The sequence below is a fragment of the Dipodomys ordii genome, unplaced genomic scaffold (assembly GCF_000151885.1).
Source record: "Dipodomys ordii isolate 6190 unplaced genomic scaffold, Dord_2.0 Scaffold35, whole genome shotgun sequence".
Lineage (NCBI taxonomy): Eukaryota > Metazoa > Chordata > Mammalia > Rodentia > Heteromyidae > Dipodomys > Dipodomys ordii.
In genome coordinates, this window is record NW_012267251.1 from 9,280,872 (window position 1) to 9,308,482 (window position 27,611).

A 27,611-nucleotide genomic window follows, 5' to 3' on the forward strand; every position below is an offset into this window, starting at 1 on the left:
CTTCCAGCTGTTTATGGGTCTTAGAGGATTCATAGCACCACGCGGAAGTGTTAGACCTGCGTCCTCTCTGGGTGTTGGCTGTGTGGCTTGTGACATGCCATTTAACTGAGTCTCGTTATCTTTATACTTAAATCAGGAATGAAAACTACAATAAGGTGATATGTTAAAGTTCTTAATGTGTGGGACATGGTAGATGTTTAGTGAATGGAAGTTTGTTATTTACCAGGTAGACAAGGCAATACAAAAGGAACAAAAGAAATAGCTTAGAACATGCTATAATTAAAGGGGTTTTGGTTGTTTTGGTTGTCAGCATTATGTTGATACTAGAGCTTAAACTCAGGGCCTGGACACTGTCCTTTAGCTTTTTTAGCTCAAGGCTGGCACCCTACCACTTGTGCCACAGCTTCCCTTCTGGCTTTCAGCTAATTACTTGGAGATAAGACTATTATGAACTTTCTTGCCTGGGCTGGTGTTGAACTGCAATCCTCAGATCTCAGCCTCCCAAGAGGCTAGAATTATAGCTGTCAGCCATGCATGACAGCAATAATTAAAGATGCTATTAAATGACATGGATCAAATAAGCAGAGTAGGAAAGGGAGTAGGGGGGAATGGAGCTGATTGGTCACTTGTGTTTTATGGAGTGTGATTTGGGTATAATATTGATTCTCCCCCTGCTCAGAGTATCACCACTCTTTGCATAAACTTAGCTTTATGTGTGTTTGTTATCTCTGCATCTCCCACAAGACCCAGGACTCAGGGGGAAGGGAATGACTGTGGGAGGGGTGGGGGGCTCCTTGAACTCAGAGCCTGAGCAGTGTCCTTAGCTTTTGCCCTCAAGGCTGGTACACCATCATTTGAGCCACACTTCCACTTCTGGCTAATTGAAGTATCTCATGGGTTTTTCTGCCCGGGCTGGCTTTGAACTGTGATCTTCAGATCTCAGACACTTGACTAGCTAGGATTATAGGTGAGCCACTGTTGCCTGGCACCGCATCTTTTTTGTTTGGACTGGAACCTTAGAACCTAGCATAGTAGGTGTTCTATAAATATTTGTCCCCTGAGTGCTAGACCTGTACAGACTCTCCACTGAGTTTTTAGTCTAAAGTGTATGTGGGGGAGGGGGGTTAAATCATTCCTCTGAGGGAAATTCTAAGATCTCTATGAGATCAGAAGGTACCAGGCAAGAGCCAGGGGTGACTATGGAGGAGAGAGCTGAGGCAGGCGGGGCTGGGCCAGGTACAGCAGGGTTACTGGAAGATGGCGCAGGCTTGGGGTGAGGGTAAAGGGAATAAGAGAACTTCTTGGCCCAGAAGTACGGGGCTTAGAGGCTGGGAGGGCAGTCCCAGGGGAAGCTGAATAGCCAGGGCGCTTTGAGCTGCCTAAACAGGCTCCGGGGGATAAAGGATGGGTCCCATCTCTGGGTAAAATAGAGGTGGGAGAGGGTGAGCTCAGCCATAAGAGCAACCTAAGGCTGAAGGAGCAAGGAAGATGCAGACAGGAAGGAGGGGGAATGGAGGGAAAGGAGAGACGAGGAGTAGATGAAAAGGTAGAAAGGGGAAGAGAACGGGAGGTGGCGCTCACGAGAGTGAGGGAGAGGGAAAGGCCCTCCTGTGGGCAGCCTGCAGGGTGTGGCAGCTTGCCAAGCAAATCCTTTCACTCACCAGCTCATTGCAGAGACAGCCAACGTAGGCCACCATGATCCTGAGCTTGGAGATAGCTGGTTCCCATGCTGTTCCCAGGTCTCTTTCCACCTTCTACCCACTCCTCCCACCTTCCCTCTTGTTTCCTTTGTCCAGAACAAACAGGAGAGAGGTTGGCTGCCTGCCCAGAGAGCTACTGCCTTTAGAAAGAGCCATAGATGAGTCATGCCAATGCCACGCGGCCCCCATGCCAGCAACCTGTCGTTCACACCACACCTGTCTCCCAGGAGTTCAACGCTCCCTTCAAATCCAAGAGGTGTGGTTCAAGTAGAAGACCACCAACCTTAAGTGGCAGAAGCCAAGGGAGGCCATGAGGTCCCGAGCTCCAGTCCCAGTACTGGCACCTTCTTCCAAAAGAAAAAGAAGAAGGATACTCCAAAACAAACAAACAAGTCTGGCCTCCAGCCTAAGACAGGCCAGGTAGATGGAAGGAAGGACTTCCTGTCAGGTCCTGTGCTGTGCTGACAGGGGAGTGGGGTGTGCGGGCACCGTGAAGGCATAGCCCTTCCCTCCAGTCCACGGTTCCCCTGTGCCCCACTCCACTTTGTAACTCCACAGCCTTTCGTCAAGCCCTGGCCCCTAGAGCAGACAGTCAGGGCTGCCAGCCACCTTCCAAAACATGTTGTGCTTTCTGTCTTCATTCTGTGGCTTGGCTCAAGGCAGCCTAAAAATTCCCCACACCTGAGGTGGGCCAACATGGGGCGCTTGGTCACTGGTGTCATGATTTCCATCCTGAAAGCCCTGGAGAGCCTCAAGGGATGGTACCACCAGGCCCAAGTCCCCAGATGAGCAAGGAGGGAGCTTCCAGGGGACATGGAGGGCACCAGGGTATGTGGGGGGGGCGGGGGAGGTGTCTTGGTCTTGCCACATACCCACAATTCCCATTCCAAAATGGCTTCCAGGAAAGAGCACCCAGGACAGTCTTGCAGGCTGGCACCAGCTGGGGTGACGCACTTGCTCACTGCTGAGAGGTGACTGGCTGGAAGGGGCAGACCTATGTCCCGTAAATTGCTCGTCCAGCTCACAGCCCAGAGCTGTCCTGGCTGAAGTCCCTGGTGCTGAATGCCAAGGCCAGTATAAACACTACAAAGAAAACACCGTGTCTCTTGGCAAGAACATCGCCTAACAATGCTCTGGAACCTTCCACGCAGGATTGTATGATCCACCACCATCAAAAGCATTTATCCTTTTCTGTGAACCCAAAGGCCAGACAGCTGCCAGGGGTCTGGGTGCCCTTGGACTGTCTGTGGTGTCTGTGCTGCCCAGTGCAGACTGTGGGTGGGTATTCCCACAAGGCCTGTTTGCTCTGTAGAGCGGTCTGGGCATCTCGTGGCCTAGACCCTCACCATACTTCCTGATCGCTGGGGGGAGGGGGGGAGGGAGAGGACCTCTCTCCCTGGGGACAAGAGCTTTCCTTCCCTCACTGCCATTCAGAAATGTCCATCCATAGAGGAGATTGCCAGATAGGAGTCTTGGGGTCTGAAGGCAAAGTCCAGGAGCAGCCACAGCAAGGGAGTGAGCATCAGAGCAGACACTGGTCCAGGTAGCATGGTGGCCCAAGCATCACCCCCAGGTCAGCCATACCAGCTGTGAAATAACTGTGTGCCCTCCCCCTCTGTCTGTCTGTCTGTCTGTCTGTTGTCTGTCTGTCTGTCTGTCTATCACTGTGCCTCAGCCCAGTGCCTGGTGTCACCAGCTCTTGGAAGTATCAGAGCCCCCGGCACTGGATGGTAGTTCATGCCTCTTCCAGGCAGGCCACAGCATGGCTGACATCTTACAGTAGCAATTCTGAGCCTGGAGGCTGCAGCCTGAACACACACACACACACACACACACCCTACAGCCTGGCAAAGCAGCGGTGGGAGGCTGGCAGGCTCAGGCAGAGCCAGGGTGGGCAGCCACATGGCCCAGCCCTTGAGACCTGCGATCCGGCTCTGAACAGGGTCAGGCTGCCCCTTGGAGTCAGGAGGAGCAGCCCATGGAGGCCCAACAGGCGCCCAGGCACCCCTCCCAGAACTACAGGCTAACCAGCCATTTTGGGGCAAGCAGGGCGGAATAAAAGAAGGAGCTGGGGCTGCGAAGTAATGGGAGGAGTGGGCGAGGGTTGGTGATACCTGCTGGAGGCTGACAGTTGTGTGAATTCCATGGAAGCCAGAGAGCGGGCCTCAAGAGACAGGCTTTCAACCCAGCTTGACACCAGGGATGGCGTGGGCAGAAACGAAATCATAGCAGATCTAATTAATTCCCTCTCTCACACGTGTATACATATGAATGTACACACACACACACACACACACACACACACACACAGACTAGTTCAGAACCTATTACCATTCATTCTGCAAGCATTTATCAGGATAGCTCAGACAGCAGGGACTCAAGCCAGGCCGGCTGGGTTCAGATCCCCCCTTTCTGCATACCTCCAGCTTGCTGGCTGCATACTACTCTGTGTCTTAGTTTCCTGATCTGTAAAACAGGAGTAAAAATAATAGCGACTGTGCTGGTGTTGGGAAAATTAAATGGGCTAGTGAGCTGCAAAGCACAGACCTAGCATGTTCTAACCATTCCTCAAGTATAGGCGACTCTCACCATTATTGGCCACTCACCAAACCTGAGTTTGTGCCTCTGTCAGGCAGGGGGCGGGTGGAGAGAGAAACTGCATGCACAGTAAGTGTGGGGCAGGGCTGTGGACCTAACGGGGCCAGGCAAGAGCAACCTCACCCTGCCTGTGGGAGCCTGGAGAGCGCCCCACAGAAGGGAGCATTTGAACTGGGCTTTGCAGGATTAATAGGAGTTCCCCCAAACAGGGAATGGATAGTAAGGACGTGTGAACTCAGACCGAGCAAAGCCTAAAGTCATGAAAACCCAGTCATGGAGAGAGAGTGTAGAACCACATGACCAGGATTGGGTTTGGGAAACAGCATACATGTTGGGTCATGGGTGAGATGAGAAAGTAACTCCACAGCAGAAGAAAAATGGGCCTTCGCAACTGCAGGCAACCAGCACACGAGATGGGAGGTTATTCCAGTTATCAAAGACTCACTGCCAGACCGCCACTGGACAGACTGCGAGACTATCAGCACCTACTGTGTGTTAGGCCTGGGCCTCTGCTGCCAGTCCCAGCTAGGAGTCAGGCCTGGCACAGGCCTGCGCGCACAGGCAGAGGGGACCGGAGGAGGGCAGGGAAGTTGGGCAGCAGGGAGGTGGCCCCACCCCCTGGGGGCGGCTGGAGCATGCGCTGAGAAAGGGGAAGGCCCTTGCTGCGCAGGGGTTGGAGAGGCACACCTGGTGGGAGAAGGGCCTCCAGACAGAGCAGAGAGCGAAGCCGTGGTGAGGCGGGGTGAGGCACGTGCGAGACAGTCACGTGTCAGGAGAAATGGGCTGGAAAGGTGGGCAGGGGTCACGGTGCAGCCTGGACTGTCTACTGCCCACCTATAATTCACAGCCCAGAGGAGAAATCAGAACCACACATGATGGCAGCCAATAGAAAGAAACAAAACTGGGGCCTGGCACTGGTGGCCCACACCTATAATCCTAGCTACTCAGAAAGCTGAGACTTGGAGGTTCAAAGCTAGCCCAGGCAGGAAAGTCCTTGAGACTTCATCTCCAATTACCCAGCAAAATGCCAGACTGGAGGCATGGCTCAAGTAGTAGAGTACCAGGTGATCAAGAGCACAATTACTATTTTATTCATGAGGCTGTCAGGGGCGAATGCAAACAAGAACACTGTAGCAGGTGGCCTGGGTTCAGATCTTTACTAGATGTGACCTTGAACTTGGGAGCCAGAGTGTCTGTGCCTCACCCTCTCACTGTGTGGTGGGTGTGGCCATGGTGTCTGACCCTGGTGAACTGAGAGGAAGGACTAGGGCTGGAGCCTTCAGAGGCCCAGAAGGAACCACAGGAGGCCCACCACCAGCTCAGTTTACAGGGAGTGCTTGGAGGAGGTGAGACCCGCAGAGTCATGTGTGGTGGTCCCCAGAGGACCGCCTTGCTTCTGCCCTGTTATGAGGGGCAACTGACCACATGTCCACACAAAGCCACTGGTCCCGTGGCTACGACACGACTGTGTCTGAGTGAGGCAGTGTCACTCCCCTGCCCCCCGCCTGGAGCAGACCCGCAAGGGAGCCCGCTCAGCTCCACGCCTGGGGCCTGCGGGCTGCATTCAGTGCTTGTGATGTGTAAATGTTGCAACATAAATATAAGGTAGGCTGGAGTTTAGGGACAGTGTGTTTGAGGACTTCAACTTTAGACTGCAGATGACATTACCAAAGCTGAGCATGGTGGCTCATGACTATAATCCCAATACTGGGAGGCTGAGAAAGAAGGATTGAGAATGTGAGGCCAACCTGAGCCACATAGCAAGACCCTATGTCAGAAGAAAAGAAAGAAGGAGGGGAAAGGAAGGAAGGAAAGGAAGGAAGGAAGGAAGGAAGGAAGGAAGGAAGGAAGGAAGGAAGGAAGGAAGGAAGGAAGGGGGGAGGGAGGGAGGGAGGGAGGGAAAGAGGGAGGGAGGGGGGAAGACAGGCCTTCACCATCTATAGGATTGCTGAATCAGTACAGCCATCTTCAGCAGGAGCCCACAAGCTGACCAGGCTAGGCAGGATCGTGGCCAACAGGGGATTTAGGTATCCTTCGGGTGGCTGACACACCAGCTGCATTTCTTCCCTGCCTGCCTTTGCCTTCCCTTCCTCTTGTTGACTAAACAGAGCAATCTGTGTGGAGGCAGAAAAGGCAAGCAGCCTTCCTTCCCCCTTTGAACGCATTTCCTACACACCTGAGCCCTGGCGGGTTTCTGGGCAGAGCCACAGTGTCTTCGCGAGACAAGGTAACTTCGTCCCTCAGAAAAGCAGCAGCCTGGCTGGGTTTGGGTTGGGAGAGAATGTGGGAGCTCTGTGGTCCTGATAGAGGAACCGTAGCCTGCCCCTGGCAGCGGGAGGCAGCCAGCATGTCCCCAGAGAGGAAGCAGCAGCATGGTAGGAGACTCTGACTCTTCTATGAGGGCAGAGAGCTGCTGGGGCAGAAGCAGGCTCCTGAGATGGAGGGCGGGTCCTCAGCATCCTCAACCTGTATGCCCACACACCCCACACACCCTCCGCCCTAGAACTCAATACGCCTGCCCCCAGCTGTGGCACAAGCTGCTGGTGGGGCATCAAGAAGGATGGAGGTGGTGTTTTCCATAGAAGAAAGTTAAAGCTAGGCTACACTTGGGTTTCTCTCACTGCTATACGGATGGGCTACAGGAATACCTCACAGATACAAACGAGAACACTGAGAATCAGAAGGAACAAGAGCAGCCCCCTGCTGCCTGGACAGTGTGGAGAGGAGGCTGGGCCAGGACCAGTGTGTGATCCGCCACGCCCAGCACTGCCTACCTTCAAAACCAGGAGCCTGAACGTCCATCAAGGGAAGCTGGCCAAAGCCAAGCATGGTGGTGCACACATGTAATCCCAACTCTTAGGAGACTGAGCCAGGAGCATCACACGTTCAAGTACAGCCTAGGACACAAAACTGTAGGGGAAAAACGGTCTCAAATCTGTAGGGAAAAAAAGAAGGGATTTGTCAAATAAATATGGATGATGGAAAAACAGAGAGAGAGACAGACAGAAAGAGAGAGAGAGAGAGAGCTGTTTGCATCAATATGAAGTAATGTCCAAGATAATGCTGAGCACGATTAAATGTGAAGAGGTGTTTATTTATTGTTTCTGGGGGGACCTGAGAAACCAGTGCAGAGGAAACTGGGCAGAACCAGGGAAAAAAGACATATCCCATGGAACCTTCCATACTGTTGGACTTCAAGAGCATCATTGCCTATTCAAAAAATAATAGGGTTTCAAAGAAGAGCGTGACAGAGACCTTCGTTGTTCAGCCCGTTTGACTGTGATGAAGCAGCCGCTTTCTGAGGACCCAGGTGGGCCGGGCCCTTGGTGGGTGCCAACGGTTCTGCTCAATGGAGCCCTTTCACCCCAGGTCCCCAGCTCTCCCAGAGGGACGGTGGAGTGGGTAGCCACAGGACTCCCACAGCCTCTTCCCATTAAGCTACCCCCAGTGGGAGGAGCCTCCACTGGTGAGGGACGAGGTCCATCCAGGGCCAGCCTCGCTGGGCGGTCTGAGCCTAAACCCCTCAGGTTCACCCTCCCATGCTCAGGAGGGGCAGGAAGCCTGGAGAGAAAAGCCACAATCTGCCCTTTCTTCTGGGGCAGTGGTGCTCGCTGCTTGTAACCACGGCAGCCACCCCTGGGAGGGGCAAAGGAACACTGAGCCCCTAGATGCATGGCAGTCTGGGTGGGCAGCTCCAGACTCTGGAAACACAGCTGAAACCCACTGAGCTGAGGCCGCTCCCCTCCTGGCCTGACCCCTTGCATCTGTCCCCAACCACACTGCCCAGGCCTCTTGCATGGGCTGGATTCTGCATGGCATTCACAGAGCATGTCTGTGTGCATCACACCAAGAAGAAATGAATAACTCCCCGCAGTGATCCAAGGGTCTGCTGGGAGGGAGATGCCTTCCAAATACAAAGGGAGAAACTGAGGCTCAGACTTGCTTGCCAGATAGCTAGCAAGTAGCAGGGTTGACCATGTTAACCCCGGAATTCTGATTCCCAGAGCTCCCACACTATTCACAACACTGTTGTAAAACATTTTAGAGGACGCTTAGAATAAACTTGTTTTGTACAAATGATAAACTGAGGTGTCAGAGAGGGAGAAAAACATCTCCAAAGTCACACGCACAAGTAAGAGGCAAAGTCAGGTCTCAAGAGCTGGGCCTCTGCCCTGCTCTGGAGGAGGCTGTATCATCGGTACGGGGAGGAGAAGACAGCGTCACTGATGTGACCAGGCCTGCTCCTGCGCAGTGTACCCTCACATGCACACAACCTCCACTCTGAGCAGTTGCCTGAACCAGTGGCTGTGAACTCAAATGTCTTAAAGGGCCAGCAGGTACGTGGTGGAGTAGGGTCTAGGCCCTGACTCTAGGCCAGGATGACTTGGGGAGTAGGCAGTGTTGAAGGGGAAAGCATGAGCCCTGCCCAAAGGCATTCTAAACCAATACAAAGTGCAAATGAGTGCCAGGAAATGGAAACATTGTGTGGGGGGGGGGCGCGGAGAAGGCAGCTATGACAGCGGGCACATGAATGGAGGGAGGAAGGGTGGATAAATGCAGTCACTGCATTCAACGTACATTGCATAAAAATGGAATTACATAATATGAGAATAGGGGTGGGAGGGGGAAACAGGGAGAAGAAATGAAGAGGTGCCATTGACAGATGCTTTATATTCATAATCTGACCTGTGGACTGTATAACTACTTATTTTAAACATAAACAAAAAATGCTTTAAAAATACAGTGACATGGATGGGAATGAGCACAGAAGAAAGAAAACTGGCCCTGCAATAGTGACTGTTAAAGCTGGGTGTCAGGTAATGAGACTAGAGCACACAGCTCAGGGGCAGAGCTCCTACTGAGCACGTGCGAGGCCCTAGGTTTAATTCCCAGCATGGAGGGAAGGAAGGAAGGAAGGAAAGAAGGAAGGAAGGAAGGGAGGAAGGAAGGGAGGAAGGAAGGAAGGAAGGAAGGAAGGAGGGAAGGAGGGAGGGAGGCAGGCAGGCAGGTAGGCAGGCAAGCCCAGAATGTGTATGTGCTTTTAAATTTTCCATAATTAAATTTTGGATTAGTGTGCCATCAAAAATTCTATTGGGTGCTCAAGCCATGTCACATCCACAGGCCACCAGTTAGCAGGCTGTGCTCCAGACTTCCTGAATAGCCAATGGCTATTCCAACCCAACTGTGTCTGGTGGGAGGAGAGGAGCCGGCGGGGAAAGGCTGGGAAGTGCTTTCCCATCATGCCCAGGGGCATAGGCTCCTGTAAAGGGATGTAGGAGACACAGGCTGCCTGTCCCTCACTGAACTGTGCTCACTTCTTTTGCACAAAATGTGGGGTACTCAGTATGGGGAATAAAAGCATGGCTTCTATTTCCCCTTTTCCTTGAGTTGATTACCTAAGGAACTGGCCACAATCCCTTTCCTAAATCATGTGTCCTCCCAGTTCATTCATTCATTCATTCATCCTTACCTTGTTTTTTGTGAGTGTAAGTATTGGGGCTTGAACTCAAGGCCTTGTGCTCTCATGTGCTTGCTTGTTTGTTTTCACTCAAAGCCAGTGGTCTCAAAGCCATATCTCCACTTCTAACTATTTTGGCCAGTTGTGGGGGCTTGAATTCAGGGCCTGGGCGTGGCTCTAGACTCTTTTGCTCAAGGCTAGTGCTCTACCACTTTGAGCCACTGCACCACTTCTGGTTTTCTGGGGGTTAATTGGCAATGAGTTTCATGTGGACTTTTCTGCCTGGTCTGTTATTGAACTGCAGTATTCAGAGCTCAATCTCCTGAGAAGCGAGGATTAAAGGAGTGAGCCACTGGTGCCCAGCCCCTTCCAACTTTTTATTAGTTAATTGAAGATAAAAGTCCCACAAACTTCTCGGTCTAGATTGGCTTTGAATCAGAATCCCCTCAGAACTCAGCCTCCTGACTAACTAGGATTACAATCATGAGCCATCAACACCTGGCTCATTCTTACTTTGATAGTACTTGGGTTTGAACGCAAGGCTTCACAAGCAACTTGCTTGGGCAGTTGCTGTACAACTTGAGCCAGGCCCCCAGTCCTTTTTGCTTTAGTTATTTTTCTAATAGGGTCTTGGGTTGCTGATGTCAGCCTGGACTGCGATCCTCCTATACTCAGGCCGACCACATAGCTCAGATTGCAGGTGTAGGCATCATGCTGTCTGGTTGTAATGACATTGTATTCGTGATGTCCTATATTTTTCTGTGAGATCCACACCAAGATTGCATAGCTATGAGCAGAGGAGACAGGGAGAGGGCGCTACGCCTCCCTCCTCCCCGCTTCTATGCTCTTCCTTCTTCCCTTCATTGGGTTCTGCAACTCTCTGTGAACCTAATCACAGAGAATTTCACTGAGAGTCTAAGTAGTCAGGAAGTTTTGTTAGGCTGAAGCCTAACCCCTAGCGCAGGACGGCTTCATGACCAAGGCCATGGTGACACTCGGATGAGTTTTCTGGGAACTGGCATGCACTGAGGAATCTGGATTCACCATCAGTTTGTGTGAGCACCATACAGTCCCAAATCCCACCTGATACAGAGAAGCTGGAAGAAGACCCGACATTGTCCACATGACCTATAGACAGTGACTTTAGATCGTGCATTCCATCTCAATTCTGCTTTAACTCAGCTGAGTGACCTCAGGCCACACTTTTCTCTTCCCAGTCTTCAGAGCGGCCTTCTGGCCACCAAGACAGTTATCTCTCAGGGCAGCTCACAGCACAGTGAGACTCCACTCCCTCAGCCAGGAAGGGCTGACTTTGCCTCTGCTCAGAGGAACAACCCGAACCCGCACTGTGTTGGGAATTTAGCTCCAATGAGTAACAAGTAACAGGCATCAGAGCAAGACATTTGTTTGGAGGAATTCAACCAGTCCTGGGCCCAGCGTCCCACCCCGGCCCGCACAGCGGCTGCTTTCCACGCCTGTTCTTCCCTTAATTTGGCTTGCGTCCCAAACATGGATCACACAGTCTCTCTCCAGAAACAGCAGCAGAAGGAAACGCTATTAAAAGTGAGTGCGTTCGTGGGTATGGCGTGTGGATGAGGTCTTTGGAGTTTTGGCTGCCAAATAAAGACTTTATTGTTGTCATTCCTTCTTTCCCAAGCTCCCTCCCTCTCTCCTCTCCTCCCTCCTCCTTCTCTTCTTCTCCCTCCCTTGCCATCTGCCCCTCCCTCCCCTAACCTAACCTCTCCAACCCAATAGGATCTGCTGGAAGAAAAGTCAGGCAAACAGCACGCACGCACCACTGGGAGATCAGAACTCAGAGCTGGCTCTCGGCTGCCACCACTCCACTGAAGGGTGGGGAGGAAGAGAGCTGCCCCAGAGCTCCAGGACGGGCAGGTGTGCACAGGTAAGCCCAGGCGTGGGAGAGGACGGGGAGATGGCAAAGACCCCTTTTCTCCAGGGTTTCCTCCAGTCCTGTCCAACCTTGCTTACTGATATAGTCTGCCTTCTTCTTGCCTCTTTTTCCTTCCTTCTTTCCTTCCTTCCCTTCCCTTTTTTCCTTCATCTCCTTTCTTCCTTCCTCCTTTCCTTCCCTTCTTCTTTCCCTTCCTGTCTCCCTCCCTTCCTTCCTCCCTTTTTTCTTTCCTTCCTTCCTTGCTTCCTCCTTTCTCCTTCCCTCCTTCCTCTACCTCTCTTTCCCAAAGAGCTCAATTTTAATTTTCCTCATTTCTTGCCTACTCCCTCCTCCTCTCTGCACCCCTCTCTACCCTTATATTGATTTGCTGCTAAAGTGAAGCTTTCTTAGTACAGATGTTTGGGATAGTGCTGAGAAGCTACGTCGCACACAGAATTTCAGCTGAAAGCTCAGGTGTTCCCATAGAAACCAGGCCCTGAAACCCATTTCTCTGCACCTCTCATGTACCATCGCACGCTGTCAAAGACACACGCACGCACCGCATCTGGTGTCTCACCCTCTCCCAGGCCTCGCCAGCTGCAAGCGCAAAGGCAGAGTGTGTCTTCTCCCTAAGATGACAAGTCAGAGGAAGATCATGTGCTCTGAGTGGAGGCTGAGAGAGAGATGAGCAAGAGCGAGCAGGCACTGGAAGGAGTCTTCATTCTTTCATGCTTAATTGAGTAGGAGGGAGACAAAAGTGGCTGTCCAACCTGCACTCTATCTTCTCCGCAGCCTGAATTCCTGTCTCCCTGCTCCAAACCACTTGACTTTTAGAAAGAAAGAAAAATAAATTAAAAAAAAAAAAAACACAGGCAACCCAGCTTACAAATCTTGGAGGTTGGAATTCCAGCCCTGGGGAATCAACTTTTTCTTCCCCTTTCCTCTCTCTTGTAAACAACCAGGAAAAAAAAATTCTCTTTGAAGTCATTCTGAAATTATCTCAAGCACTCAGGCCAGCAACCCTGTGGCAGAGGAGCAACCTCGGCTGGCACTGGGGGGGCTGGCACAGGGTTCTCGGGCACTGGCACTGAGGACCTGCAGAATCACCTACAGGGTGGCGGGGAGTGTGTGGGAGGGGGTGCTACTAACACATGCAGCAGTCCCAAGGCCCAGGGGTCTATTGATGCTTTTGGACATCGGGGGATTCTACTGGCCTGTCAACCTGAGTTAGGGGCCTCTGACGTTGCTGCAGGGTGCAAGCCCAGCACGCCCCCAGTCCCTGCTGAACAGAAGGGGAGGGAGGCACAGTGTCCCACACCGGTCATCTCTTCTTTGAGGAGTCAGGGTGAGCACTGGAGGAAATAGGAAACATCTGTCAACCCCTTTCCTTCTTGCAAGCCAACTTAGGCATATCCCAGAGGAACATTCCAGAAAGTTCCCCCAAGAACTCCAAAGAATTCGTGTTCCTTCTTCCCTGCTAAGCTGCTTGCCCTAGACACCCAGGATTGATGCTGGGTCCCACCCCTGTCCATTCTAGATCATTGTCCCCCAGCTGACTGCTATGTCCTGATGGGCTTTCTCAGAAGATGGGCTGAATAGTAAATACCTCACCACCATCATCCACCTCTCTGGGGGAAGCTCCATTTAGTGGGTATTTAAGTGAAGTATCTGAAGGCCAGAAGGAGTTGTGGTTTTTTAAGTCAATCACAAATGGTTGTAAGTCTGGGTTGCTGTGGGTCTTGAAGTCAGTAAAGGAAAGGGAGAGATGTCCCACGGCTGGCCAGTAAATCTCTCCAGCTGTTGCACTAAATCCAGGGCTAGGTTAGAAAACAAGGAACTAGAGAGACAGAAGGAGACATCCCCATGTGGCTGGGGGGTGGGGCGGGGAGAGGGGGAGAAGCCCTCCTAGGATCTCTCACTAGTTAGTTCTGGGTCCCAAGTTTGGGGTCCTAAGTGTGGTCTCTCAAACCATAGAAGGAAAGAAGTCTCTCTGTGTGGAAAAGCCAGAACTCACATTGAGAAAGATCCCTGTTTTCCTCTACCCCTCTGCCCACTCAGTGAGAAAAAAAAGACCCCCATTAATTTGAAATGGTGCCAAAAGTCCCTCAGGAGTCACTGGTCACCAGTGGCACACCTATTAACTCATTTAGCTTTTAAAAGAATCAGATATGAAGAAGTTGTTGTCTAGGGATGGAATTCATGGCCTGGTTCTTGCTTAGCCTGCACAAAGCCCTGAGTTCAAATCCCCAGAAACACACACACACACACTTGCATGCCCATTTTATAGAAGAAGAAACTGAAGCCTTGTCCGGGGACACCAGCTGCACAGTTGCAGGGATGCAGATCTATAACAAAACAAGGAATCAGACTGATCCTTCCTGGCTTTCTCTGGAGTTAGGCATGGGAAGGGACAGAGAGGACCTGAGGGACCAGCGGCTGTCATAGGAACAGAGTCTTTCTTCTTCATTGCTCAGCATGGACAACTTGCTCTTCTAAACCTGTCACCTAAGGCCATCAAAGCTTCCTCTGTTTACTTTTGCCTTGTGGTAGACACTGGGAAGGCAGATGGTGTCTTCATAATCGTGTTAGCCTTATTTTTAGAATTTTTTTGATCTGCAACGCATTTTAAATTTGCTTATCACACTTGGTTCTGACAACTGTATGAGAAATACAGGGATAAGAAAGGCTCTGTTCTCCCTGCTTTCTAGATAAGGAAAGATTCAGCCAGGGCCATACCAGCCCTAGCCGGGTCCTGAAAGGGTTCAAGACAGACTGGAGTCACTGGGTTCAACCTTCTGCTAACAAAGCAGAGGGACCTCTGATCTCTCTGCTTCCAATATACCCCTAAGCCACAAGGATAAAGTGAGCAGGATAGGGTCTAGTTCTCTAGATCAGGAACAAGAGAAGGAAGAGTGAAGGTCACCCTGCATACCTGGCTCTGACTCCAGGACAGTATGGCTGTCTGGGTTATTGAGACTAGGGGTGGCCAACTAGACGAGAAATCTGACAAGGAGAAGATTGTCCATCCACAGTGCTGAATAACCCTGCCTAGCTCTGGGAGACAAACCCCAACTCACACCCAGCCCAACTCCTCACAAAGCTATGGTCCTTAAACCTGTTGCCAGGCATTAGACAAGCCCACCTGGACCAGACACAACTCCCTCCGTCTCTCTAGTTGTTTTCAAACCCATGTTCCAAATGGTCCATGGCCTCAGCCCTGAGTTACAACCTTACATGAACGGGATATTGGACAAAGAACTGATTCACTTTCAAATCAAGGCCTCTTTGAGCCAGTGCCTGTGATTCTCAGAGATTTTCCTCTCTAGAACCGGCCTTCTGCTGTGTGATTTCATCTGATCCTCAGGCAAGGAGCCTGGGGACCGGGAGGAGAGGCAGGCACAGGAATCGAGCCCAGATCAACAAAGTTGGAACTGAAATTTGAATTTTCAATTCTCTTAGGAAAAATATTCCAAAATGTAGAGAGGGAATATGGGGTCGGGTAAAGCAACTGCTCATTCTCTCCTGGAAGCTGAAGCTCTGAGTTCTTCACACAGTACAGGACTCTGCGAAGTTCTTGGTCATAGGTAGTCAACAGATGATTGTTGAGCAGGGAGTGAGTTGTACATAAGAAAATGTAAACACATACACACATTTATGACCCGCCTTAAGGGAGTTTCTAGTTGGACACAGTTTATATCCTGGAAGGCAGGAGCATAGAACCACTGCTGTGGCTTTGTGGGAGGGAGTGTGAGCCATTGGAGTTGATCAGCCGCCAGTCTATCTCTGAGATCTGGTTGTAGAGGCTAGGCTAGCGCAGAGCATTGGCAGAGAAAGGCTGTGTGGACAGAACTTCCCGCCAGCCAGGAACAGACATGCTCTGTAGGAAGGGGCGTGGCCTGTGGGAAAGCCCTTAGAAATGAACACTCACTCCTTGTGCTCTCTCAGTGCACAGTGCAGCTCCAATTCAGCCCTGAGGGCTGAGAGAAGTGGAGTCGGACAGATCCAAAACACCTAATCCAGGGAGCATTCCTTAGGGTCCTCCTGCAGGCTCTGGGAGGACTAGAATGTAACCATATTAAATGCACAAATGAGCAGATTGTACAAGTGCCCAAAGGGTCTGGCACAGGAGGCAGGGATAGGACTAAAGCCCATGTCTTAGGCCTGAAAAAGGGAGGGGCTCTGACGGTAGAGACCAGGGCTGCCCAGCCTTGAGACTCTGAGGCAGACACCCCAGCACAGACAACCATCCACGTTACTGTGCCTCACAGAGCAGGCTTTGTGGGATGCTTACTTGTTTAATTTGCCGTCCACTGCCTTCTGTAAGCTTTTGGTGACAAAAGAAAGGAAGGAAATAAGAACATCTCAAACTTGGGGCAAGGTTTCTCACAGCAGGAGAGATTTCCTGTGGTTTCCAGGCTTCTGCAAAACAAGAACAATTAGAAAACAAGAGAAAAGAAATCACGATTGCAAAAATTGGGGCTCTAAAAAAAATGTTCATTTTAGACTATTAATGCTTTCCCTCTTTATTTGTGTCTGATTGTGCTATTTTCAAGATCACAAGCTTTATAAAAATGTTCGTTTGTAATTCCTTAAGTATAAGTGAATGAAGCCGAGTAACACAGCTCAAATTTAAGTTCTATGATGGGTAGCGTGTCTTTGAGTCCCCTCAGTCTATAATAGCGATAGAGCCAGGAGGAATCCCAGGGAAATGACTTTCTCAATGCCCTTGAAGAATGTTTTATTGGAAGAGATCCCTTCAGAGGGAAGTGGCAAATCATCAGAGGTAGCTAGATGGCCTCTTTCCCCCTCCTCTACACCCTTCTTCTCCCTCCTTCTTTCCCAGACCAGTGGATTGCGCCAGGGCTCTCACCCCTGCACTGAGCAGATGTGCAAATATGAGCTTCTTTATGTGCATAGGGGAGGACTGTTGGTGTCTGTATGCAAGAGTGTGCAGGCCAGGGACATAGGCGTGTGCACATGAGGATGAAGCTCCTGCCCCTGTCCAGGGCTCAGCTCTGCCTTCTTTCTTGTGTCTTGTCACATTCAGTGCCTCCTGCATATCTGGCTCATCTCCTGCAGCTGGCAAGGGGCTTCTGCTGCCTTCCTTTGATCAAAGCCAGCCAAAGATGGGTGCTGGACAAGCAAGGGAAGAGTCTGAGCTGGTGTGGGCCTAATGGGAAGGGGTCTGGATTGGAGGCAAGGTCCAGAGGTAGACCAGGGACATACTCCAGCCCACTCTGGCTCAGAGAACCAAGCGTGCACCTCCAATGTGTCTCAAAGCCCAAGGTGGGAAAGAAGATGTGAGGAGAGCCAGGGAGGCCATGTGGGAAGGGGGCTCAGAGGGGGGCGCCACAGGATGGCAACTCTGGGAAGGGACAGCCACAGGCACTTCTCTTTAGACCCTTCCAAGCCTGGGTTAGAGAAGGAAGCCTGTGACAGTCCATACTCTCCATCTGCAGGCCCGGGTCTATTAATATTTGTCCATTTTCACTTCAACTCCAACCACATGGCTCTATCTATGAAAGTCATTAGAGCCAACCCATAAAGACCATTCAGCTCCATGGTCCAATGGCACTGAGTCTGCCAGGAAGTTCTTCTTGATATCCTACCTCATCCCACCAATTCCAAACGATCTGGAGAACAGCAATAGCAATACCAGGTCAAAGGAAAGTGTCCCCCCCACCCATCTTTCCCTTCCTTTCCTGTTTATTTTCCCAGGAGCTTTCCCATCTAGGAGGAATTCTTGGCATGGCTTGTACTGGCAAAAGCCAGCACTCTCTGAGCCAAGCGCAGAAGGGAGGCCTGGAGCACGGGCTGGTGAGCAGGGATGGGTGCAGGGTCTCTGAGCACTTCCCTTCTCCCAGCAGCTTGCCTCTATAAGGGAGGAGTCCTGGGCCTGTGTCCCGGGTCTGCTGTTCAGTGGCTTCCTGGACCTCACAGCCACTTCCGCCTCTAGTCTCGGTTTTTGTAAACAATGGGGTGTGCAGACTTGGTGGGTGGATTTCAAACCATTTATAGCAATGAAACTTTTTCTCTCTCCCCACCTCCAATGAATGTCTTGGCTAAATCTCAAGATAGATAGGTAGATGGTAGATAGGTGGATAGCAGATTTTTTTAAGCTGCTTAAGGTGGTCCAGGAGGAAGCTGGGGTGTCCCAGAGCCCCCTCCTCAGCCTCCCCTCTCAAGGGGCTCCACAGACCTACAGACACAGTTTGAAGACCACTGCATTGTGGGATTGCAAGGACCCTTCTAGATGTGCCATCCAGAACTGTCTGCTTCACATATCCCAGCATCTCTAGACAAAAGCAGGGATGGTTGGTTTTCTTGAGTCACAAAGGAGAGGCTTGGGGCCTTAGAGATGAAGGGCTTTATCCAACAAGCCCTGGGACCCTGACTCCCAGTCTGCTGTTTCTAGGACACTGGCCTTCCCCCAGAGAGGCTGGACATGTGGCATGGCTGGGCATCCTGCCCTTGCTACTCTGTCCCTGCTCTGCAGACCCCGCACTCTGCCCCTCTTCCCTAGAGCTTGACCTAGCCACAGAGACCTAACATTGATTCCTGAGGCTCAGCAGGCTGGTAACCTCCTGGGTTTCCTCCCTCTAGGTGGATCATGAGGTCATCCCTCTGCTGGCTTCTCCCACTGCTCCTCATCTTGGCCTCAGTGGTCCAAGGTCAGCTAACGAGACAAAAACCCGGGAGCAGGCGCAAGCCCAGGCCCAGGCCCACACCCAGCTTTCCTCAGCCCGATGAGCCAGCAGAGCCTACAGACCTGCCTCCCCCACTGCCTCCTGGGCCTCCGTCTGTCTTCCCTGACTGTCCTCGGGAATGCTACTGTCCCCCTGACTTCCCATCGGCCCTTTACTGCGATAGCCGTAACCTGCGCAAGGTCCCCGTCATCCCACCCCGCATCCATTACCTCTATCTCCAGAACAACTTCATCTCTGAGCTCCCCGTGGAGTCCTTCAGGAACGCCACAGGCCTGAGGTGGATCAACCTGGACAACAACCGAATCCGCAAGGTGGACCAGAGGGTGCTGGAGAAGCTCCCTGGCCTGGTGTTCCTCTACATGGAGAAGAACCAGCTGGAAGAGGTGCCCTCGGCCCTGCCCCGGAACCTGGAGCAGCTGAGGCTGAGTCAGAACCACATCTCCAGGATCCCACCCGGTGTCTTCAGCAAGCTGGAAAACCTGCTGCTCCTGGATCTACAGCACAACAAGCTGAGTGATGGCGTCTTCAAGTCAGACACCTTCCAGGGCCTCAAGAACCTCATGCAGCTCAACCTGGCCCACAACATCCTGAGAAAGATGCCACCCAAGGTCCCCTCGGCCATTCACCAGCTCTATCTGGACAGCAACAAGATCGAGACCATCCCTAATGGATACTTCAAGGGCTTCCCCAACCTTGCTTTCATCCGGATGAACTACAACAAGCTGTCAGACAGGGGTCTCCCCAAAAACTCCTTCAACATCTCCAACCTGCTGGTGCTTCACCTGTCCCACAACAAGATCAGCAATGTGCCTGCCATCAACAACAAGCTAGAGCACCTGTACCTCAACAACAACAGCATCGAGAGTGAGTGGGGGCGGGGCCACCGCCAAGGGGGCGTGGTCACAACCGGGGTGGGTGGGACCTCAATGTCACCACCCTTTTTCAGGAGCCTCCCGGTGTGCGCTGTAGCAGCTGACTGAACTGGGGGGTGTATCTGGGTGATAGAGCCCTGCCTAGCATGCACAGCACTTTGCTTCCAGCTCCAGCATCCTACACACCCCCAAATCCACTTTGCCTCCGATCTTCGCCTTACCAAATTGACAGTGACCTTGGATAGGTCACTCCTCTGGGAAGTCTTCTCATAGGTAAACTGAAAATAGTAATAATATCTTCTAAGACAAGGTTGCTAGGATCGTCTAACATGAATGAAATGTGCAGAATACCATGCTTGGAGGGCAGTGGCTTTTCTTCCTCCATCCCAGCTTATCAACACAGCTTCTTTGGCCTCCAGATGTATAGATAGGACAAACATAAGAAATACTCCTGCACATTCTCTTACAAGTGGGACAGAGATATCCAAATGTTCATCCTGGCATGTCTGGGCCTGTCTGCTGCAGGCAGGGAGTTTCCTCCCCAAAACTGAGGAAACTGGAAAAGTAAAGCAGCTGGAAACAATGTCTGTGTGCAGGTGCCTTCTCAATCTTTCTAGAAGGTTGCAGCGTTCAGTTGCACAAGATACTGTAGTTAAGGGAGAATTTGCCTAAGCAACATCAACAAGTTACTGGGCATGTGGAATCAGTTACAGACCAGAACGGGAGGCTGGGAGTCTTGATTTTTGCTTCAGTCAAAAATGTCAGCCAGGGTACTCCTCTATGGGGCCTCTGTCTTGGAAGAGTCTTTCACTACTCTCTTCTCAATTTCAGTTAAACTTGTTTTGTTTGCTTTTAAAAAAAAAAAGTTAGCTAGGCATGCTGGTACATATCTGCAATCCCAGCTGCTTCAGAGGCTCAGACAGGAGAATCTCAGGTTCAAGATTGCATAGCCTAGATTACATAGTAAGACTATGCAATAAAACAAACACAAAAACACCCAAGCCCCAAAGTCATCTCTGAGTGGAATACTAGCAGAAACTTTTGGAAACAAAAGAGTTTAATTCAGTCCTGAACTACAATCATACGAGGTATGAAGCAATTGAGGGGAAAAGGGGGCTAAGGGGAGGGGGGACAGAAGAACCCTAGAATAATTCAGGGAAATGGAAAAACTAATTTTACCCTGCAGGTAGATTAAATTCCACAATAAAATGGAACACACTGCCCCTAGGAAGCTGTGTAGGCTGAACACAGACAGAAAGGATATTTGCATTAATAGCTGGCTGACAGGCCCCTGCCGGACTGTGGAGGATAGCTCAGCTTTCTGAGGCTTAGTCATGCCCTGCTCCACGTGACTACCCCAGCCCCATCCTGTGACACTAATGGACAGGATGGATAAGTGAGACGCAGACCAGGCCAGTGTGACAGTTACAGTTCTAGCAATGATCTTAGTGCTGTCACCTATACTGCCCTGTAGAGTTTGAAAAATGCCTTCTCTCACTAATGTCCAGGGCTGACCACATACTCAGCATTTCATAGAACAAGTGTCAGGGTGGTAAAGCCCAAAGCCACAAAGCCCATGGGAGAAAAATCTGATTGTGCCAGGGCTCTTCCACCCCCACGGTACAGGAAAATCAGGAGAAGAGGAGGAAGAAGTCGACAACAAATACGACTTCTTCCTTACCCATCTCCCATAGATGATAATCAAGCTGAAGCTCAAGGAGAATGAAGCCCTCTCATACCACCTGAAAACTAATAATGGAGAAAATGGAACCTCGGGTCAAGGACACTTCAGAATCCATAGGCTCATTATCTTCCCAGCCACTTCCCTCCTCCAATCTCACCACCCCCATAAACATAATCCTCTTCCGTCCAGCCTCACGCCTTAGATCCAATCAACAGGCACATCTCCAGGAACTGCCCCCATCCACCCACTGGCCTCCCCTCTCACCTCCCTCTGAGGCTTCTCCACTTCTAGCTAGAGTTATCTTCCTAGAGTGTCAGCCTGATCATGAGGACCAGGAAGGGCCTTCCAGATTTAACCCCAGGATGCTGTAGCGTAGATCTCTTAACATCTGATTCTCTAGATCATTCTGATCATTTGATCGAATCAATCATATTGATTATTCCCAATGTAAGTCATGCTCCAAATGAGTGCATTGTACCTGGAGATTAGGAAGACCTGTATAGGGTCACACATTCCCAAAGCCAGCCAGTCTGGAGAGGAGAGCTCTAGAGGCCTCACTCCTCATGTCCCCCCCACCCCACCCCGTTCCTCATCAGGGCCTCCCATTCTACTACTGACTTCTTCCTGTCTTTCTCCACAGAAATCAACGGGACACAGATTTGCCCCAACAACCTTGTGGCCTTCCATGACTTCTCCTCGGATCTGGAGAACGTGCCCCACCTGCGCTACCTGCGGCTGGATGGGAACTACCTGAAGCCCCCCATCCCGCTGGACCTCATGATGTGTTTCCGCCTCCTGCAATCCGTGGTCATCTAGGCCTTGCCGTGGGCTGGACCTCCTCTGACCACGCTTGAAGGCTGGTGGCCCAGGCACAGTGCCCACCATTTTCCTCTGCCTCCTCCTCTTGCCCTCAGCTTTGCTTCTTTTCTCTCCTATTTCTGAGGATTGGAAATGTCATGTGCTCTGCTGCAGTTCTGAGGCAAGACTTCTCAAGGCTTCATTTGGCTCCACCCATTTCAAAAAATCCTCCCCGAACCCTGCACACCCAAACCACTGGTCTTTTGTGGTCTCCTTTCACTCCAGAAACCAGACTCCATGTCCCTTCCCCTCCCCTCTTCCATCCATCACTCCTGAGTAAGGCTGGACCACAGACTGACATCTGATCTTGGTTGGGCCAAGTGAGAAGCAAAGATGGTTCTGGCAGCCTGGAGGTGAGTTTTGGAAAGTCCCACTGGAGATTCTGCTATCTTGGGCAACTCTGCCTCAAAAAAAAAAAAAAGGCTGAGAAACCCAACCAAAGATCCCTTCTTCAAAACTGCTGCTCTACCACCCTCTCCCCTGGCTACCAGGCACTGCTCTCTGCCCGCCCAGGTTCTCTGGGCAGGAAATAAGGGAATGACTGAGGCAGGGCAGAGGGCCAGGGTGCCGGCAAGCGCTAGCCACGGGCCATCTGTGCCCAGAAATGAGTTAGAAGCCCCTCCTCTGCCTCCAGGATGAATAGAGCACACACCCTCCTAGCTGGGCCTCAGAGGAGCCACCGAGGAGAGCTTCTTGAGGATCTAGACTTCAGCTAGAAGGAGAGGGCTGGAGGTCAGAGCCCCAGGATGAGCCCCACAGGGGTGTCAATGAATCCTGTGGCCACTCCTGCCCAACCCCGATAAGTGGCCCGAGGCCCTGGGGAACAGAGTTCACAGGGGAAGGTCAAGAGGAGCCACTCTTCCCTCCCCTTGCCCCATCTGTTCTCTATTAGGGCAGAAGGCCCAGTCATTTCCACCCCTGAGGGAGTGGAGGGTTCTGAGACACTGGGAAGAAGGGGCGGGGCACCTGGAAATCTCCCAGGAGCCTCTGCGGAATTGGAACTCTGCCTCCATCTCGGAGACAGACCCATGAGTGACACCTGGTGGCAGCTGACGGTGGCAGCTGGCTCCAGTCTTCTCGCCTCTTCCTGGCATCTGGTATTCCAAGGTCACAGAGCTGGCAGGTTCCAGCTTGGGAGAGCCAGGGGTGGCATGCTTGGGGTCCCCCTCCTCTAGTGGGGCTCAGTCCCATGGTGAGGGACCACCACTGGGAAACTTTTGGGAGCCCAGTGACCTTGCCAGGTCTCTTCTGCTCTTACTTACCACATATGGAAACCCAGGCAAGCCCCGCCCCCCTCCCAAGCAGTCCCACACTGTAAAGCGAATCTTAATGCAGGATGCATCCTAACTACTACTACCCTTCCCTTGCAATAATTTATTCTCTGTTCCTAACCCAGAGGCATCCCCATCCTCCTTACCTGGTCCAGGTAGTAGTCGCTTGGCAGGTCTCCTTGCTTTCAGCATCCCCCTTAACTTTCTCTAGAGGATGCTGACCCCCTACTGTCCCCAGAGTATGGGTTTTGGTGAAAAATTTAAGGATCTAGAAGCAAGACATAATATGCACCCTAAAAAGGTAAGCTGAGTGTTTTACAAGAAATTGAGTTAGCCAGGAGCCAGTGGCTCATGCCTGTATCTAGCTACTCAGAGGACTGAGATCTGAGGATAGAGATTCCAAGCCAGTCTAAGCAGGAAAATCCATGAGATTGTTATCTCCAGTGAAGCAGCAAAAAGAGGGAAGCAGCAGCATGGCTCAAGAGGGTAAGCACCAGCTTTGAGTGAAAAAGCGAAAGAACTAAAAATTAAAATGAAAAGGTAAAAAATAAAAAATGAAAAGCTAACAGCACTGACAGACACAAACTCCCTTTACACACAGGCTGGTCTGTGCAGGACCCCCTTCCTCACAGCCTCTCCCGGCTCCACACCACTTCCCCTCTCTCCCTAGTTGCAGCTGGTTTCTCCAAGGCTCCCGCTTAAAGTCCATTCACCTACATGGCTGTAAGCAACCTGGTGCTATGGCCTGGATAAGCCCCTCTGCACCCTATTCCCTCCTTCCCCCCTCAGCCCCTTTGGTGAGGCTCGGGACAAGGGGGAACACTGCTCCCCTGGAGATCCTGGTCTTGCAAACCTAAATTGTTCAGTTTTTAGTAGCTACACCATCCCATCATTCTATAGGCTCATCCTCGGGCCTCTGCTACCAGAAGCATAGCATTAAGCTAGCCTTGTAGTCCCCACTCCCCCACCTCACCCCATGCACGCGTGGTGTGCTTTCCTGGGTTTAGAAAGTTCTGCCCCCCCCCCCCCGCTTTCCACAAGTTCACTCTCTCAGTGCTATGGGCCTCCGTGTGTGCAGATGTGTAGGAAGTGCGTGTATGTACACGTATCTGTACATATATCTGTTCTCTCTGGAAGACCATGTTAACTTTGTGAAACAACTTTCACATTTCAACACGCTTCATAGAAGAGGAAATAAAATCAAATGAAAAACACCCTGCTTGAGTTTGGCAATGTGACCTGGTAAAAAAGAATACCTTAAAAGCCAGGTGCTGGGGACTCACACTTGCAATCCTAGCTATTCAGAAGGCTGAGATCTGAGGGCCATGATTCAAAACTCACTGGGCAAGACAAATCTGTAAGACTCATATCTCCAGTTAACCACCAAAAAGCCGGAAGTGGAGGTGTAGCTCAAGTGGTTGAGTGCCAGCCTTGAGTGAAAACAAACTAAGCCTAGAACGTGAGACCCTGCATTCAAGTCCCAGGACAGCACGAGAGGCAGGACAGGGAGGGAGGGAGGGAGGGAGAGAGGGAGGGAGAGAGGGAAGGAGGGAGGGAGGGAGGGAAGAAGGAAGGAAGGAAGGGAGAAAATTCCTAGGAAACCTAACCCAGTGCCTTTTCCGAATTTCCCCCAAAATACATAACCCTCATGAAAAGTTAGTGCAGGAAGTCAGTTTGGAAACCAAACAGCTACATTTGTGGCCCCAAAGCCCAGGTTCTTTCACCCTACGGGGAGCAAATGATGGAGACTCTCCCAGTGCTCAGTAGAGCAAGGAGCATATCCACACCCAAGGGGCATGTGTCCCAGGCCCCTAGGGATGTGTCTCAGGGGCCCTGGGCCTTTTCTTTGCAGGGAACTTGGCTCCCAAGGGGAATCCATGACCTTGCAAGCCTAGGCCATGACTTATAGGATGATGCCTGCCAGGCCGTCTGTCCCCCGAGCCCACATGGCCTGATCAACACCCGCTCAACACCAGTTCAATTCAGCCGTGGTTCAGTGGGCATCGAGGGAGTGCAGGCTCCCAGCTAAGAACTCATAAATGAGCACTATTCACCCTGCGCCCGAGCACATCCCCAAAAGAGGAATCTGTAGTGAACTGACATTTCTGCCTTTAGTGTTGGTAATCTAAGCTCCAACAGCGTGGAGGAAGAGGCCTCCACCGCAGCTGGGGAGAACTCCAAAGGCACCTGACATCTGAGCAGGCTCTTAGGGATGAAGCACATTTTTTTCCAGGTGGGAAAAAGAAAAAAAAATCACACACGTGGAAGGGGAAACAGCACAAGGAAAGGAAGGTATGGGATAGATGTTTGAGGAAGAGCCAAGTTTCCAGTTCCCATCCAGAGTGACCTGGCTGCAGCCCTCAGCTCAGCAGGGAACACACCCCTGTCGTGCAAAATGCAGGAAGGCTCCCACACTTCCGTCTGGCCTCTCCCCCTGCCCACCTCGGGGGCAGCAGTAGGATTGGCTGGCCAGACTTCTGGGTACAGCACCTGCCATCTCCTTTCCATCACCATGTCTGTGCCTCTGCTAATGAGACTCTGGGATTAGGCCGCCTCCCGCCTGCCCCCTCCCCGCAGCCAGCAGGGGAACAGCGGCAAGGGCAAGGCATGTCCGAGCGCCCGCCCTGAGGTTCATGTGTGGAAACCAGCGAGCTAGCAACGGTGAGACTAGAAGTTGGGAGAAAGTCTAGGGTGCAGGCCTGCATCAGGTGGTTCCCGGCAAGGATCCCCCTGGTGGAGGGAGGGACCCTCTGCAGGGCTGGGAGGACTGTGGTGCCACAGTAGGAATGGCAGCCAAGCCAGAGTCATCTGTTCCGAGGGTCCAGAGACACTGGGTCTGGGGCTCCCTGGGACCAGGCTGACAAAAGGGAAGCCACAGGAGCCAGGGCAAGCTCTGGCCCGAAGCTCTGGGATTTTAAGGGCTCGATTTGGCTCTATGTGGCCTTGGGCTAGTCTCCTGCTCTCTCTGGGCTTCGTTTTCTCCTCTGTCCAGCAAGGAGTTCTGATGACTGATCTGGAGGGGATCTTTAGAGAGTTTCCTGCACCCGGCTCAGGACCAGCACCCGTGAACCTGAAGATGCCCTCAGATCTTCCGACCCCCCTGAGCACTTTACACCCCTCAGGCCTTCAGCCCCTCCTGGTGATATTGTTTGTTCAATGTGGCTCCTTGATGGCCTGGCTGGCTTGCCTCCTGTCAGCACCTTTTCCTCTTTGGATTCCATCTGTGAAGCCATCCCATCACTCCTGGCCCAGAAGAAAAAGACCAGAAAGGCAACCCAGCCTCATCAGAGAAGGGGGGAGGAGAGAGAGAGAGAGAGAGAATATGCTGGTGGCAGAGCAGGTAGAGGGAGAGAAAGAATTCCTGTTCAGGCACAAAGGATTAGGGCTGGGGACCCCCTGAGGACATCAGGAGGAAGGAGAAGTCTAAGTGGACGGCTCTGCGCAGGCCCCGCCCCCAGCTGGTGGGTGGGCACGCCCTCCTCTGCCCCCAGCGCTGGCAGTCTTTCCCTCAGAGTCCCAGTTAACTCCATTCAGGAGCCCAAAGCATCCAGAAGGGTAAGGCTCAAGGTTGGAGGCCTCAGGCTCGTGGGTATGCACGTGAGGGGCCAGGGAGGGGCAGGAGGGAGGACAGGGAGGGCCTCAGACCCTGTCCAGGGGATGTTGCAGGAGGCTTGGGGGATGGGCAGTGACTCCTGCCTTGGGAACTGTTTTGAAGGCTATGAAGTTGAGTTTGGAGTGATATGGGTGATTGGTGAGGAAACGCCTCTGGTGACTCCTGGAGCTGGCACCTTGGCCCAGATGAAGCGACAAAGGGAGTGATCTGGCTTTGGGGAGGGCTATGGTGGGGTACACACATACCCAGGGGCACCTCAACACTCCTCCCCTAGCATTCTTTCACACTCACAACCAAGCGCAAAGAACTCCAGTCTCTCATGGTCTGTGTCTAAGAAGCTGATCTCCCAGTCTAGCTCAGGAAGTAGTTTTTTCCCCTTTTTTTCTTTTAAACCACTGCATGTCAGATTGTGAGCTGTCTCTCCCAGAAGGCTGGGTGTTGCTGAGAAGGGTTGTGACTTATTCTTTCTTGTACCTTTTGAGGCAAATCCTATGCCCGGAATGTAATAGACCTCCCTACAGTGTCTGTTGAGCAAACGGGTGAGGAAGAGATCTTTAGGAAAACCTCCATGAGCCTCCTTGATGGTGGGTGTTCTCTAAGTCTAGTTTACTGAGGAACAGCCGTGTTCTGGGTGTGTGGCTGTCAATGACAGGAAGTTTGCTTAAATGCACAGTGTGCATTTGCCGAGCTTGTCTGTGACGCCTATGCTAGGTGTATTTCAGGTGCCTGTGTGAGGCAGTACCCACAACACAGGGACACGGCTGGAGATGGCCCTAGCCACAGCCAGCCTGGAGCTTCAGCACAGGATAACGATACCAAGTGGACATATGTGATGAACTCAGAGTGTGCACAAGCATGGGAGCGGGGAGGGGGGACACGCGTGTGGGTCGTTCTCAGGAAGCTTCAGCTGCTCTCCTTCTGCCCTGCCCCCACACCCAGGTTCTCACCGCCAGGATCCC

The 27,611-nt window shown here is 51.8% G+C and overlaps 1 protein-coding gene across 1 annotated transcript; it reads left to right on the top strand.

The window, feature by feature from the left end:
* Positions 1-11,538: 11,538 nt before the first annotated feature.
* Positions 11,539-22,001, top strand: Prelp (proline/arginine-rich end leucine-rich repeat protein). Its single transcript, XM_013017515.1, has 3 exons — positions 11,539-11,659; positions 18,251-19,218; positions 21,551-22,001. The coding sequence occupies exons 2-3, from the start codon at positions 18,258-18,260 to the stop codon at positions 21,724-21,726; spliced, it is 1,137 nt and encodes a 378-aa protein (XP_012872969.1). The 5' UTR covers positions 11,539-11,659; positions 18,251-18,257; the 3' UTR covers positions 21,727-22,001.
* Positions 22,002-27,611: the final 5,610 nt, after the last annotated feature.